General features: G+C 36.9%; 1 protein-coding gene across 1 annotated transcript in view; it reads right to left on the bottom strand.

Annotated features, from left to right (window-relative positions):
* IGF2R (insulin like growth factor 2 receptor) overlaps positions 1–8,480 on the bottom strand; it is a 2,372,344-nt gene extending 2,363,864 nt beyond the window's left edge. Inside the window, exon 1 of the mRNA XM_044074918.1 lies at positions 8,238–8,480. Coding sequence (XP_043930853.1) covers positions 8,238–8,380 — 143 coding nt within the window. The 5' untranslated portion in view covers positions 8,381–8,480. The remainder of the gene's footprint in view (positions 1–8,237) is intronic.
* Positions 8,481–16,550: the final 8,070 nt, after the last annotated feature.

Genomic DNA, 16,550 nt, shown 5'->3' with positions numbered 1-16,550 from the left:
AAAGTCATGGTACTTGTGTTTGGTTTTCACTAGAAAACACACAATATTCCAGGATTTCCAAGCAGCAGGCACAACATGGTTTCACAGAAAACAGTTTAAGACACTACCACTAACAATATAAAAATGTGTACTTTTGTAAAATTTCTATTTACATGACTGTCATTTTTTTTTTTGTGAAACAAAGAAATATGAAAGGAAGAAAATATTTGGGACTTGCTTTTCTGCTGTACAGTTTGTACAATTCATTCAGATGTGTAATCTATATGTAACACACCGAATTAAAAAAATTCTAAAATATCCAAAAATTTAAATAATCTGCTTAATTCCCATAACAGTTCATGAAAAACAGAACTCAAAAATGAATTATTCAAGTCACTGTAAACCAAGGTCAGAAGAACCAAGATGCAGGTCTTGCACACTCCAATCAGAATACATGCCATTCACATGAAGAGGAAAAAAAATATTTGAAAAGCACAGACATAACATAACATTCAAGACACATCAGCTATACAAGCACTGCTATTGCTGACCAACATACCTCATAAAAATGTTGTCAAAACAATGCAACTAAAGCCACCAGAGTAATGTACATTAAATGTGCATACTGCATTCAATAGAAAACAGAAAGTATGTGCAGACTATGCTTTCAAAAGAAACCCTCTGACCATAATTAACCATCAAGGTTACTCTGTACTATCTACATATCAATTAAAAATTCAACATTCATGGATAAAGGCCTGACTATGACCCAGATGGATCAAAGTATGAATGGCAACTTGAGACCTAGAATAGCCAAGCTAGGGAGGATGGGAGAACTTGTTTATCTCACGCAAGGGAGGTGAGGTTTCCATTAGTTAACTGCCACAATGCAGGCGCATGATTCAACAGCAATGAAAAAAAAAACAGTCAGGGCCAGAGACCAGTGCTTAGCAATCACAAGCTGGTCACAACAGCTCTCATTATCATGTGAGTAAAAGCACACACAGACACATGCATGCACAAACACACAAAGAAAGGGTGTATGAAACCCTATAGTGACAGATATGTTCAGGTTAGCCATCTGGGAGCATAACTGGAGTCTTATTATGACCCCCCTCATTGCCAGGATGCTATTGAGGGCACACACTACCTTCATAGCTGCTTGGATGACTACTTCTCTATTCAGTTCTCATTTCCATCCCATGATGGGGGAATAAATGGGTTCAAGACTGACATTCAATGATCAGCAAGGATGGAGGCAAAAAGCATAAATGGAAAAATATACAATTACAAGCAAGTCTTTCACATGCCATCAACATTGCTCTCAACATCTAAGCTCAAGAATCAGGGACAAATCCAAAAAAAAATAATGGGGGACAAATAACCAGTGCCAGAAACAGATATTAAATATTCCCTCTTATATGCTTAGTTTTTACAATAGCAGGGCTTGCATTGACATGCATTTTCTGCATTATACAAAGTCTGAAACTCAGATGTCCATCATTATTTAGTATCTGCAATCTTCAATGATTTGAAAAAAAAAAAAAAAGCTACATATTTTAAGAAACAGATAAAAAATATGACACAAACTTCAGAGACAGTTGAGAAGTATGGCCACCAAGTATACTGTGAATAGTATTCTGTTCCAAAACATTTACATGATTGTTTACAAGTTGGCTGGTAATGTTTGCTAAATGTATTCATGTTAAGGGCCGTTATGATAAAGTTAACTGTACAAATTCAGACATTCACTCTACAAATTCACACGGTTTGTCATTTTGATAGAGGCTTACAGAGTGAAAAATAATCAAAAAGAAGGAATTGAAAACTTGCACCCAGCAAAGAACTCACGAGTAGGAATGCAACAACTGACAAAAGTTCAGAAGTCTGCAGATTAGGGAGCATATAAAATGGTTTGTAACATGCAGCAACTCAGCCTTAGCAAGAGGAAAAAGTGATTCTCATTGGAGGCAGGCTGATTTAAAATCAAATGTTACTAATCACAAGCTGGACTGCTATATAGTTACATAAGAAAGACAGCAAAAATAGGACATATTTAAGTTGTCAATGCAAACCCCTTTTCCAGTGTGGCAAATGCAAAAAGTGACAAAAGTTAGATGATGTTGTAGGGTATGTGGTATACCTTTAAGGAGAAGGAATATGTGGAGGCAATGGTTTATGGGACCAAAGGATTTTAGGAAGTAGCAGCATGTCACCTCTTGTTTCCACTACCTTGTAGTTACTGAGTTGACTAAAAGTATTAAAATCTCCAACATAAATAAAAGTCTGAAGAGCCAACAGGGTGGCAAAAATGTGAACATGACTCAACTTCTTGTGAAACATCAAAACTAGTAATTTTCTTAATTTAAGACTTTAAATATATCATTTGCACACTTAGTTTTGTCCTTCTACTCTCACTTGAAAGTCGTTTGCTTTTGCTAATTAAGAATCTTACAGTTACTATCCGGATATGATAAAAAAAAAATATTTATTTGCATATAGTCCACCTCAAATTATTTTTTGTACTACAAGTCCTTAGCTCTCAAAATAAAAATATATTTTCACTACAACTATATGTATATAACTACTACTTGAAATGTGGGATTTTTCTTCAGTTTATAGCTCAGAATGATAAAGATTTAACACCAATTATTCTGAAATGCATTTTTTTTCAAAGAACTGAAAATAATGGATTCAAAGAATCTGAGCTCCATTTCACAGAGACTGATCACGGACAAACCAGAAAAAAGTCAACTGTACCGTGTTTCTTCACATCACTAACAAGGGTGACATCAAAATATTTAATACAACTGATTTGAGTGAGGAAGAGAAAAGCAGTCTTGACAGTGTTGAAAACTAAATTCTGGGCATATTGCAAGCTGTAGAAAATCCTACCACATCACACATTTATTTATTTATTTGTTTGTTTATTTAGACTTTTTTTTAACCAGAAATTAAGGAGCACATGAAATTACTGAGGAGCGTGCAAATGATTTGAGGCATGAGGTGCTAAACTGTGAATCTAGAGAGCTGTGTAACACTAATCAGAGTCAGTACTGTCTGTGGCATATACGATGACTACATAAAAAGGCAGACTACTGAGATAATCCAGCCTAATACCGTTAAAAGCCATGGATTTGTGAATGAACTGGCGAGCATGTAGTTAAAATCAATGATAGATGGCATGGAAGTATGTAAATCTGGCAATGAAATTTAAAATAAAGAAGAAAAAAAATCAAAAAAAATTAGCAGGCCTACATTTAGAAGCAAAGCATGTTGAACAAGATGACATCTAGCAAAAAGTAGCAGCAAAGAACCACATCCAGTGTAAACATTGTGGCAATAAGAATAAAAACAGACAATATAATACATAATATTAAATCTATAGGATATGTAGTGAAACTGGTAATTATACAAAGATGCACTTCAACAAAAAAAGTGACAAACAGAAAACTAGTATGTTAGAGACTGGCAGGGATGTGAAATATGCAGTCTTTTATAGTACTGTGGACATGACTGCTGTGAATAAAGTGTGAAATAAAATCAGAAACAAATGTTACAAAACAATAAAATGTGAGAATATATCTGAAAAGTCTGGTCACAGAAACTTTATAAATAGTTAATCTGCTTAAGCTAGATACTGGTGCAGAGTGTAACAATATCAAAGTCTACCATCGAACGTCTAACATTACACTGCAAGCTAAAAGTCTCTATGTACTTTTGTGTAATTAAAGGGACAAGCTAGAAGAATGTGACCCGTCACTGATAATTTACTGCATGGTACTACCAAACAGCATAAGAGCAGCCTGATTAACCTGCTAGACAGACCAAAGTGACAACAGACTGCTGCATCATCTCTCAGGTACACTAGTCATCTTCTTCTAGACGGCGGTCTACAAATCAAAATACAGAGAAGTTACATGCTACTAGAAAGAGGGAAACTCCAACAGGTAAATCCTTATCAATGTGATTCTTGGGGATGGTATAAAATATGTCCAAATTCATTCCACACTTGTCAGACAAAAATGTAACTAAGAAAGATACTTGAGTAGAATATGAGATAGACTAAAGAGCAGCCTAATATGTTTGCATTAGTAAACATTCTAGTAATTACAGTATCTACATTTAAAATATTTTATGCAACACTATTTACAGCACTTCAAGTGGACAAAAGTCAAAATGAGCTGGGAACCAAAGAGCAGCCTAATATGATTGCATTAGTAAACATTCTAGTAATTACAGTATCTACATTTAAAATATTTTATGCAACACTATTTACAGCACTTCAAGTGGACAAAAGTCAAAATGAGCTGGGAACAATACCATGGCATGAAGGCAAAACAACTGCATATGCACCCAGAGCAATGACTGATGCATAGGCTACATGCAGCTGAGAAACTGCACTAATCAGGCTGCAAAACATTTTAAAAAATAAATAACATGAAAACTGCTGACATTTCAGAAAGCCATAGCATCACAAGTCAGGCAGACTAATACATACTACTAACATGTTAAACAGAGTACTTCTGCATAACAACAAAGAATACTTGTTGAACAGGATATGAAAGTCCTGTGGTTTGTGACACATTTTCCAGTGACTCCTCAAAACTACAATAATTGAGGAGAACTAAACAAAGAAAACCAGAAATGCACTTTTTTTACAACGTAATGATAGCCAAGTCATTTTCATCCATTGATTCGGTCTTAAAATACATCCCAGAAAAAAATCAAGTCAATTGTTAAAAAAAGAAAAGAGAGACTGTCATAAATCTATCACAAAAGAGAAATCAAATAATTCAGAAAAAAATCCATGAGTCTCCTTTGGGAAATATCAAAGTGCAAAGAACAAGTACCAAGCATCATGTACTGGCCTAATATGACAGCACATATCAAGCAAATGGAGCAAAAATACTTTCTGTGTAGAATGTAAAGAAAGCAGAATTAGAGGAAATTAATGGATACCCAATGAAATTCCAACACTGCCCTAGCTAAGTGAAAGAAATCACTTGTTTCAGAATCATAATTTCTGTTACCTGCAGAGTATCCAGCAATTGTGCAACAAAAGCAAACTACAGCATCTACTGTAATAAATGCACTTAAAAGAATTGTTGCTACACATGGGTGACCTCAAAAGCAATGTCACACAATGGTCTACAATGTGCTAGTCAATAATTCAGGTACAGGATTTTCACCATACTAGGTCACATCTAAAAAATATGCAATCTAATAGGTTAAGTAAATTGTATAGTCAGGATGGCGAAAAACACAATAAAAGAAAGAAATGTGATAACACAGGACAAACTGGCATTTACTTTTTACTATTAGACTGCAGAAATATACCTTTACAAAGTGTACAATTACTGAAGGGAGGAAGGCGGAGATCCAAAATTACCAATGACTTTCAGTCTCTTGGAGCTAGTCAACAGAATGAAGGGTATAAAATTATTGATGAAAAGACTGATAAAACAAAAGCAATACCATGACAGAAGTAACAAAATATTTTGTGCCTATAAGAAAATGAAATGGATCACAGTGACATTAAATAAATGTCACTTACAAGCAACTTTATTAAAGTAATCATTACACTGTGACGATTCTACACTATTCAAGATAAAGGGATACAGATGTCCACAAGAAACTGCAGACATCTACAGACAGTACCAAATCTGGTAATGTGCCAGAATAATTTTCAGTAACTATGCATAATATCAACAGTTATGGGTACATCATGTACCATATTGCCACATGACTCACTTTCACTGTGCAAAGTTAAATAGAAAATTCAAATGTATAAAATGAATATGTAAGGGTATAATTAAATAACTATAGCCTATTCTATGAGTACAAAGTCTCTTTTTTTATTATGTACAAATGAAAGCACACACGGAAACCCTCTGGTCTTGCGAGGCATACAATTCTCCCAAACTGCTGAAAACACTGGAGCGTTGAATTAATAACAGAATGATGTTTATTCCAAAATAACTTTACATGAAGTTTAGCGCTTTCACTCAATCAACTGAGCTTCATCAGTTCTGATGAAGCTCAGTTGATTGAGTGAAAGCGCTAAACTTCATGTAAAGTTATTTTGGAATAAACATCATTCTGTTATTAATTCAACGCTCCAGTGTTTTCAGCAGTTTGGGAGAACTGTAAGCCTCGCAAGACCAGAGGGTTTCAGTGTGTGCTTTCATTTGTTCAGTAGTCTTCACACGCTGTATTTTCGGTTGGTACTTTTTTTTTTTTTTTTTTTATTATGTACTATAACTTTAAGAAAAAAATATACTTGTAAAGAAACTTGTCCTGTGAACAGAGTTCTAGGCACTTGCAAGTAAACATGTAAAATACGGCATCTCTCTCTTTCAATTTTGTTCATTCCAAAGAGCTTATTCTTATTCTAGCATTTAAACTACTAATTACTATAACAAACATTGAGTTTGGAAGATCCAAGTGCACCTTCTTTCAGATGAAGACAGTTTAGCTTAAAGACAATCAATGTGGTAACAGACAGACAAATACTGGAGAGGTAAGAGTAGCAGACTAAATTTGTAGGTAGCTACTGCTTCTTTAGGAATGGAATGATTGTGATGGCACCATCCTTGTGGCAAACAACTGACACAGCCTATTAGGTTTGTGCATATTCAAAATTCATGGATCTGTTTTTCCCAATATATGTGAAGTTGTTCATCAGCCAGATATCAATAAGGTAAAAGTTAAAGCCATGATGTTCACACAATACAGAGTGGGACAGCATAATCTATATATAACAGAGAGATCATTTGTACTTACCTGGGAGGCTAATGGCTATAAAAATCCACAAGACTCAGTGATGGAGACAAGAAACCACTCATTTTAAATGAAACATAATTGTACAAAGTAAGCAAGCTAGCAGAAGTGTCCTCCATGTGAAAATTAACGTCACAAATTAACCAATTCAAATAGAAACAATGGTAGAAATTTTAAGAGTGGAGTTTATTCACACCCTTTCTGTGATGTGGGGCATCGCACACCTTATGCACAAAATCTTTGTCGGACATATTTCCTTACGTTTTATTCTGCAACCTGCAGGTTGATGAAATTTCACAAAACTGATGTATACAAAGCAGCAGATGCAACAGCCATACACAATGTTACATTTTAAAAATTCACATTAAAATATGAAGTCAAGGATCTCTTAACTGGAAAGAGCATTAAAGCACCAGCCATTCCCCAAACACTGCCAGTTTTAGCAACTTATTTTTGGACTCCACAAGTACGAAGGACGATGTTTAGGTTACCACCTGTCCCTCTTTGCAAGGAACAGTCCCTCTTTGGGCAGCTGTGTCCTGCAAAAAACCTACAAAATGGTAAATGTCCTGAGATTTTAGGACAAAAAAATATTTTCCATGTTTTCTTTAATAGCTGCATACAACAGTTATTTTGCATCTGAAACAACTAAATGCTGTATGAAATAGGATAAGCAACTCAAATGCTATAAGAATTAGCTTTTATTTGTGCACAAAAGTGAAGTTTTGTTCTTTGCACTGGCCATGGGTATGATTTGTCCTTAAAAATCTCACGTTTCTATAGAAAATGTCCCACTTTGGGCATTTGAAAAGGTGGCAACCTACGTTTAGCATTTAAATGCTCATCACTTAAATATTTAAAACGGTGAAAGTAGGACGCATTTAATTTAGCAGCTTTTTTCACCATTCAACTTGATAATCTATTAACCAAATGTTTCAATATTTGACCACAAGAAGGAGGTTGCAGTCTCTTGAGTCTTGGACAACTATCAGGTCGCCTGATCAGAACAGAGTTAACATGACAAAGAACAGCATGTTCCAAAAACGGAATGGGGAAAAGAAGGCAATATTTAACCAAGAAACACGTCTTAACTAAAAAAAAAAGTCTGTGAACATTCTACAGGAAAACCGAAAACTTTAAAAAGAACGTATAGCTTATGCAGCCCTTAAATACCCATCACAAAATTACGTTGCATCAAAGGAAGGCACTGCTGCCCACCACTAAGGCAGCACTAACACGGAAGCGATAGTCTGACAGCAGTTCCACAAATTGTTTAAAGGAGAAAGTCATGAACTTTTAAATCCTTCTCATTTAGTAAAATGTAGAGACAGGCATAGGCCTCAAGCCGCTGAGTATAAAGCAAGAGAACAGAATAAGAGATATCTGCGATCTGCAACAATGACTTCAGCTCCCAGTGTTTTCGTCCCTTTGCCAGCAGTTACCCTCCCTCCTCAGACCTGCCTTTCTGTACTTACCCACACAGCTCCGAGTAGCTGAGTTGGCTCTGGGCTGCTGTTAGTGCACTTAGAAAGATGGTCAAACCAATAAACCTGTACACACCCCAGGCAGGTACTAAGCTTGAAGCCGGGGCAACCTTACGACCACCTGCCCCGTACATGATCTTGGCGGTTACACACTAGCTAAGGGAAAATCTGCTACAAGCTATCAATACGACGTAAAACATCAGCTACAGGAACTGTCACTGTCACGTGACTCAGTCCCCGAGGCTAGTCACATGATACCCAGAGCAGATGACTGGAGTGGCGATATTGTGCCAGTTTGGAAAGGTCTTATTTTGGCTTGTGAAAACCGCTGCCATTGTTTTTTTAACTTGGCATCATGGATGCGGTCACAACACAGCCAACTTGTAAGCACTGGGGTACATGTTACTCTTGGCAGGCTCATTCTAAACGCACATGAAGAGGACTGCTTGCTCCAGCATTAAATGTTATCTTTCTGTTGTCCATCTTTGTAAATATGGAGATTACTTCAGTAGGACTGTGGAAACAACCTGACTTCTCTCGGCTGTTTAAGGCAACAATGTTGTATATAGCTTACAGTATCAAGCGTGTTATAACTGGCGAAATTACAAGCGTTGAACCATAACCCTCAGCCTTCCAGCTCCAAAATGTAGAGCGCCACCTCTCATGATGTGGAACAAATGGGCAAAATGCGGAACACTTACTAACAGCATGCCGCTCAACTATTCTTGATGCTCAGGGTCGTTCCCGATTTTTAGCTCTGTCCCTCTTAATTCCTGAGATAACTCGTGATTTTTGACATAATGACAATAATTACAATTCTAGACTTCTTTTACTTCGGAAATTGTATATTAATTCACATTCTCTTATTCTGTCAACATCGCAAGTTAATCGTACTAATATTTTAAATTGTCCCTGAATATTTCTGGATTTATCACGGATTCTTTTGAGATTTGTCTCGTATTTGTTGAGAGCTATCCCTAACAACTTGATAACAGCTTCAACTAGGAAGCACACGCGATGGTAAACGTGTTAGTTTATCGTTCTGTTGACGAATTAATATAAGTACTGTTTACCATTTATATCATTTAAAGCATTCCTAACACTGAGCATACCTTTCAACTGTCCTTGATTTTGACACAGATTTTAGTTCTGCCCCTCATAAGCCCTCCTAAAATTGGTGACTTTGGGAGAAAATGTGGTGTATTACACTTAATAATGAAAATAATTACACTTATGGACTTATTTTACTTCAGAAAATATAAATTAATTCACATTCTCTGATTGCCAGTGCTAATATTTTAAAAGTGTCCCTGATTCTGACATTTTTAAGAGTCTCAATGAGGAATGTTCCCGGTAATGAGGTACGTGTAGAAGTGGGCTAGCAAAGAGCATAATTGAGTATGTACAAAGTAGCACATGTCTATTGTCTTAAAAGATATCCAAAGATACATATAATGATAATTTATTTTGTCAGTTACAGCCTTAATAACGTAGAATGTACACTGCAGGGTGGGCCTTGGGTGAACTGGTGCCCCAGGTGAAGGGGCACCTCCATGACACACTGCTCCCCATACATCACCCATTGCTCATACCCTTTGACCAATAATGTTCAGAACAAAAATCTTGCACAAGGAAAGCAATTTAATCTTGTTTTTGTTATTTCAAGGAAGAAATGAGTTGTATCCAAGGCTTAACGCTCAAAGTTGATGAAGTAGCAATGTACAATAAACAGAGAAAATAGATGCTTGTGATTAAACAATTATATTTGAAAATAGTACCTGCCTCCTTACCCCATCTTTAAAACGTAGGCACTTTCTTTGTACCTCCCTGGTTTTAAATTAGAATGAAGATTATGAGACAAGTGGCCACAGTCATATATTTTAAATTCCTGCTGTCAAGTGTATATTTAGTATGCTTTCTCACCCTTAAGACTGCCACCTTATGTGTACCCCTCTGATGTCATACTTGGACAAAACTGAAAAACAAATAGAACATGTTTGCTGTCAGGCATATATTAACACATGCTTCTTTCTCCTCCCCCCAAAAGATAGGCACCTGTATATGCATCTGAATGTTTGATTCAGAGGAAAAATGAAACAAATTACAATAATTTTACCAACTTGTTAGCTTTAGACAGTACACTGTACCTATACAAGCTTAGTGATCTTCTGTGTACCCCTGTGAATTTTATGAAGAAAGTTAAAGAAATAACGACCATACTGTCCCCAGCCCAAGACAAGATAGTGTTATCCTCTGTAGCTTGTGAGGAAAGTTAAAAAAATAATGACATCATCCCCAGCTCTCCACACAAGCTACAGAGACCTTCTGAGTATACCTCAAGGCTGTTTTTTGATTGGGTGGGGGGTTTAAGGCAGAGGCCCCTACAAAGCCCATGTCAAAATCCACTTTAACAGCCTTGGTGTATGGGAACCACCAGTGTACCCCCCCCCCCAACTTCTGAAGGTCTTGATAGCCTCATGCATTTTATCCCTTTAAAATGTATTCAGTTTGAAAGCTGACTGTTTAAACTGAGCAAATGACAAGAGAGTGAGTTACTTTCATGTAGACAATCCTCATCCAAGCAGTTATAACCACCTCCATGTACAATTCTGGCATCAGACTGTGATAGAAGAGGATGGCCATGAAATGAATTTAACCTCTGTTCCAAATAAACAGTTGCCATACATGAAAATATTCCAGGCTGCTTCACACAAATCACACTAGTCTTGCACAGCTATAATAATAAGCAAACATTGGCAGTCAGCACAAACAGCAATTATACCGACTCTGTGTAAATCAGGTGTCCAGTTTAAGTAGTCCATGTTACTATCAAAAATGCACACTAATCTTGAAAAGCCAGATAGTGACTTCTTAAAGTGAACAAATGCTAACAGAGACAGTTACTTTCATTCAGCCATTTCCCACCCCACACCTATAACCTCAACCTTTGATAGATATGTGATATTTCCCCCAAATTACTCCACACAAGTTGCCACACATTAACATTTTCCAGGTCTTGCCACACAAATCACAAAAACAGAAATATTGCCAAAATATCTGGTAGATCACTGCCAGTATAAAAAAAACCCTCACAACTTCTGTCTTCGTTGTACTATTCCTCTCGACTTTCCAGAATTCTGTAGAATGACCAAGTTATGTCTCATATTTTGAATCTGTCCTTCATAATTTTTTTATGACCTTGTAAATTCCTGAAGATTGCAATGTATCAGTAAAGGCAAATGTTAAAGATTCATACTCATTTTTTTTCAATAAAATGTATCATATTGATGCAAAACGTCCCAAGTACCCCGCCCAACTTCTACAATGCACCCATAACTATATTACTATCCGTAACCAAAAAAACTTCAACCCAGCAGTCTTCTCAAAATCTCTAAAAGCAATAAATTGGAATTGTTTAAAAACATTACCTCTTGGTGAGGCAGTAGCCCACTTCAACTCAAAATTCTTGGAAGTCTACTAGACTCCCATGCTCCATTAAGGACAAAGAGAATAAAAATTAGAACTGCCCCTTGGCTTACCAAAAACACACTATCAACAATGCGGCTCAGAGACAAAGTCTGGCACACTACCAGAAAAACAGGAGTACCCTAGTTCATAATGAATACAAAACACTTCAAATAAAGTAAAAATGCTCATCATATCTGATAGACAAAACTATTTCTCCATATTCCAAAATAATAATAAAACAAATCCTCAGAAATTCTGGAAAGGTATCTCTACTCTACTTAAACCCAGCAAACCAGATACCCCCACCCCAGACCCTAATGCTCCTGATTTAGACTTAGCTAACCAATTTAACTCTTTCTTCATTGATTCTATTTCTAAATTAACATCTACATTCTCTAACACCACCACATACTCCAATACTATACCACCCCACCCTACCTGCACTCTACACAACACTGCCACCACTCCCTCATTACCATCTAGTAACTCTCCACCCTCCACCTCATCTCCTACCCTAACCTCCTCAACATCTCCATCTCCCCTTAATAGCCCCCTTCCCACTCCCCTCTATTCTCATTAAAACCTATACCCACTTCCACTATAAAGAAACTCCTTCAGAAACTGAAGCCATGCACTAATGCTCCAGATAACATGCCTTCTCACTTTTTTAGCATAGCTGCAGAAGCAATCACCTACCCAATTAGCATTCTAATCAACTGCTCTATCCAAGAATATACCGTACCCCAAATCTGGAAAAAGGCCTTTATCATACCCTTACATAAAGGTGGCAACAATAACAATGTATCAAATTTCTGCCCCATCGCCATCCTGTGTCCCATCTCCAAACTCCTAGAAAAGAGTATCCAACTAAACTCCTACCACATCTCTTAGATAATAACCTTCTAACTCCCACACAACTCGGTTTCAGACCAAATCATAGCACTATGACAGCCCTCCTCTCCTTCCTTGAAATTGTAAATAAAGCCCGTGACTCTGGCCAAATGGTTTCTACCCTACTACTCGACCTCTCTAAGGCCTTCAACACTATCTCACACAGCCTACTTTTAACTAAACTCTCAAAACTCAACCTATCTTCCTCTACATTAAACTGGTTCTCCAGTTACTTATCTAACAGATATCAGGCTGTAAAATGGAAAAAGGCCACCTCCTCATTTCTTCATAACCTCGCCGGAGTTACCCAAAGATCCATACTGGGTCCCCTTCTCTTTAATATATTTATAAATGATTTCCACACCGCTATCCCATACTCAAACATCATCCAATATGCAGATGACTCAACTATTATCTCTTTGGCCACAGCCCTCCCCACACTCCTAAAGATTACTCAAGATGCCTTTGCAATCATGGAGCAATGGATGAAAAGTAATCACCTAGCACTCAATGCCTCCAAAACCAAATTAATGTTATTCTCCCCCTCTAAAGCCTCTTCCATCAATATGAACACATTCTCTATTACTAGTCAAAACAACTCACCTCTGGAACTAATGTCAGAGACTAAGCTACTTGGGGTCCAAATTGATAACCAGCTCAAATTTAACTCCCACCTACAACATAATATCAAAAAAACCCATCAAAAACTAGGCATGCCTTATTTTATAAATACATTGTGTCATCCAATTGTGTGTTACTGGCGGTTTGCAGCAGTTTTGTGCACTAACAAGCTGTGCTATGAGACACCAGTGATGAACAGCTAGCTGTATGTACTCCATGTCTGTTCCTGTTCTGTACCTTACACCAGCCACTAAGATTACTCTTGCTACCTCCTTTCTTATCCCCTCCCTTCTCTATGGAGCTCCACTCCTATGTAATCTATAATCTTCTCTAAAAAAACAACTTTCCTCTTGCTTCAACAAAATCGCTAAATTCGCTACCAGCCACAAGTCCCACACCCACCACTGTTCATCTCTCCAAAAACTACAATGGTTAGAACTACCAAACCACCTAACCTACATTCAACTAAGTCTTGCACATAAGCTTATTTTTAACCCCTCCCTATGTCCCTCCCTTTCTACTACCTTTAAAATGCACCTACCAGATAGAGTATTAAGGACCAACAACCAAAATCTACTAGAGGTCCATAAACCAAATCGTCCCCCAGGTAAAAATCTTCTATCCTACGGCCTTGCACACCTGTGGAACTCCCTACCATCATCCATTCGCACAACCTGTAACCATTCCATTTTCAAAAAATCTCTTCATTCTCATCTAGTATCCCAGTGGGAATGCTCTTGCTCCCACCCCACATAACAAACACTAATAAAGTCCATCTTCCTCCTCACCAACAATTGTCCTATTTTCCCCAGCTCATACATTTTTATTCTTATGGATCTTCCATAAATGCACTAGGCTGCACCTCTTCATTTGTATGCTTCTAATACAAATGACTTCTCAATATCTTTGCAATATTCCACATGTTGTCTGTATCTTCTACAAGTTTCATCTCCAGTCCGTACTACTCCTAATGTTTCTTAAACTAATGAAATTGTTGATCTGTTGTCTGTATCATCTGTAAGTTTCATCACAAGTCTGTATTACTCCTAATGTCTCATGTGCTATTTGAAATTGTATAGTGAATCTCAATTCTTTATATCTGTAAGTTTTATCACAACTCTGTACTACTCCTAATGATACATGTGTTATTTGAAATTGTTTAAGTGATTCTTAAATTTTGTTTATCTATCATTAATAAGCTATTGTAACCTAGACTGTTTGGAGCTTTTCTCCCCAGGACTCCATTGAAAACGGGTTCATTTTGGCCCAATGGACTATCCGGGTAAACCAACTGCAAATAAATAAATAAAACAAACAAATAAATAAATAAATAAGTACCCCAAATTCTCACCCACATTTGAATGTTGCGTGAGGTGTCGTCTCTGTGATCTTCCAACATTAATGACATGACTTGTCTTGAATGGCCATACTAAGTGGAGCACCTGGGGTACCAGTCATGCTGCAGGTGTATTTTGTTTTAACAGGAGTGCATTATTTATTTATTTTTTAGAACAAGGGAAATGTACCTCCCTTGCTCTAAAAAGAAATAAATAAATGTGGAAAGAACACCCCCTAGAAGGACAGTGTATTTAGTGGTCACCTAGATGACTTATGCACAAGGCCAGCTTTGGTACACTAGTATGAAAGTGACGACCTGTTCTTTATTTGTTTGCAGCAAAGTTTATTACTTAGCTATTTTACATTTCTTGGCACAACATAGCATTCACACAGTATACAGACCTAATAAATTCCTCCAGGATAACCTCACTTCCTGACCTTTCTGTCAGATTCATAATCCAATGCAGTTTACATTACAAATCACTTCCCCTCCCTCTTTTTTATTATGAAAACATTCCCCTAATAATTTAAGTATTTTGGATGTTGAGGAGTTTTAACATTTGTGTCTGATACACAAGAAATGTTAACAATAATACTGTACATTTTTACACATGATGTTGTAGTAGGACTATTTTCCATCCACAAACTCACAGGAAATATTCTGCACTTTTGTGTATTGTTTTTCCTAAGAGCTATAGTCTTTTATTTCACTACCACCTTAATAACACTTCCTGGCTTGCACCTACGTATGGGTATGTATGGTATAACTGCCAAAACAACATTAGGATGCTACGTGATATGAGTCTGGGGATCAAAAGCAGTGTTACTTGCCTCCTCAGCCACAGTTGTTTCAAGTTTTCATTACTGTTAAGTTGCACCATTATTCTAGGAGACAAGGTATCTTTTCTTTCTTTGCTTGACAGCTTTACACTACAGTTGTTCAGAGGTTTAGCACTTGCTACAGCTAGTGTTTTCTAGGATGTTTCGTTGTCTTGTATGGCTCTGATATTGCCCTGGAAGCAGCACATAGGCTGAAAGATCCTAGCTATAGTTGAAGTGCTACAGTTGTTTTGCTTTCTGATCATTCTTTTTCTCTCCTATGGGTTAAGGCTGCAATTTTCCATTTTTGCATAGGTACTTTGCTGTTCTGTTGTCTTGTTATGAATTGTACCATACTGACTCTTGCAACAACACTAACAAGTTCTCTGCTAATGATGTCCGGGGTTCCGTAAGACTATGTCTTATAGTCTCTGATTTTCACATTGTTTATTAAACTAATCTCTGACTGCCTTCCAAAATGAAATTTAATTCTGTATGCAAGCTTCCTGACTATTTGGCATACAGGCCTTTCATACACATGCACATTGATAAACAATTAACACAATAATCATTTTCAGTATGTAACTAGTTATATCATCTGGGATTTCCTAACAGTTTCACATGCTGCACTGTTAGGAAGAGCCAAAAGGTTTAGAAAAGTGGAAGTAACTGAGCTGTTACAAGTCCAGATAGTGCAAAAAATTGAAACTAAAGGAATATAAATACATTGTAGTTCTGTTTAATCACTTTGTACTCTAATCAGCCACACAAACAAGATTCTGAACAAGATTCAGTCAACAATTTTAACTTTATAACCAGTAAAACTAGATTTACCCTGGGAAAAAGGATGCAACAAATCTCATTTGATTGTGAAGACTGTTACTCATAATAGTTGCTCGTAACTCCATAGCTCCCCCAAACTCCGGTGTGAAGTATGAGGTATAAACTATGCTTGTTATGAGTAAATCCAGCATCTCCTACACTCATACTAGATATGTTGCTATTGCACAAGAGTACTCATTTAAACAATTCAATGCCTTATTTTATAAATACATTGTGTCATCCTATTGTGTGTTACTGGCGGTTTGCAGCAGTTTTCTGCACTAACAAGCTGCGCTATGTGACACCAGTGATGAACAGCTAGCTGTATGTACTCCATGTCTGTTC

The sequence above is a fragment of the Protopterus annectens genome, chromosome 1.part0 (assembly GCF_019279795.1).
Source record: "Protopterus annectens isolate FY-2018-M chromosome 1.part0, PAN1.0, whole genome shotgun sequence".
NCBI classification, from domain to species: domain Eukaryota; kingdom Metazoa; phylum Chordata; order Ceratodontiformes; family Protopteridae; genus Protopterus; species Protopterus annectens.
This window is presented reverse-complemented; position numbering and strand designations above follow the sequence as displayed.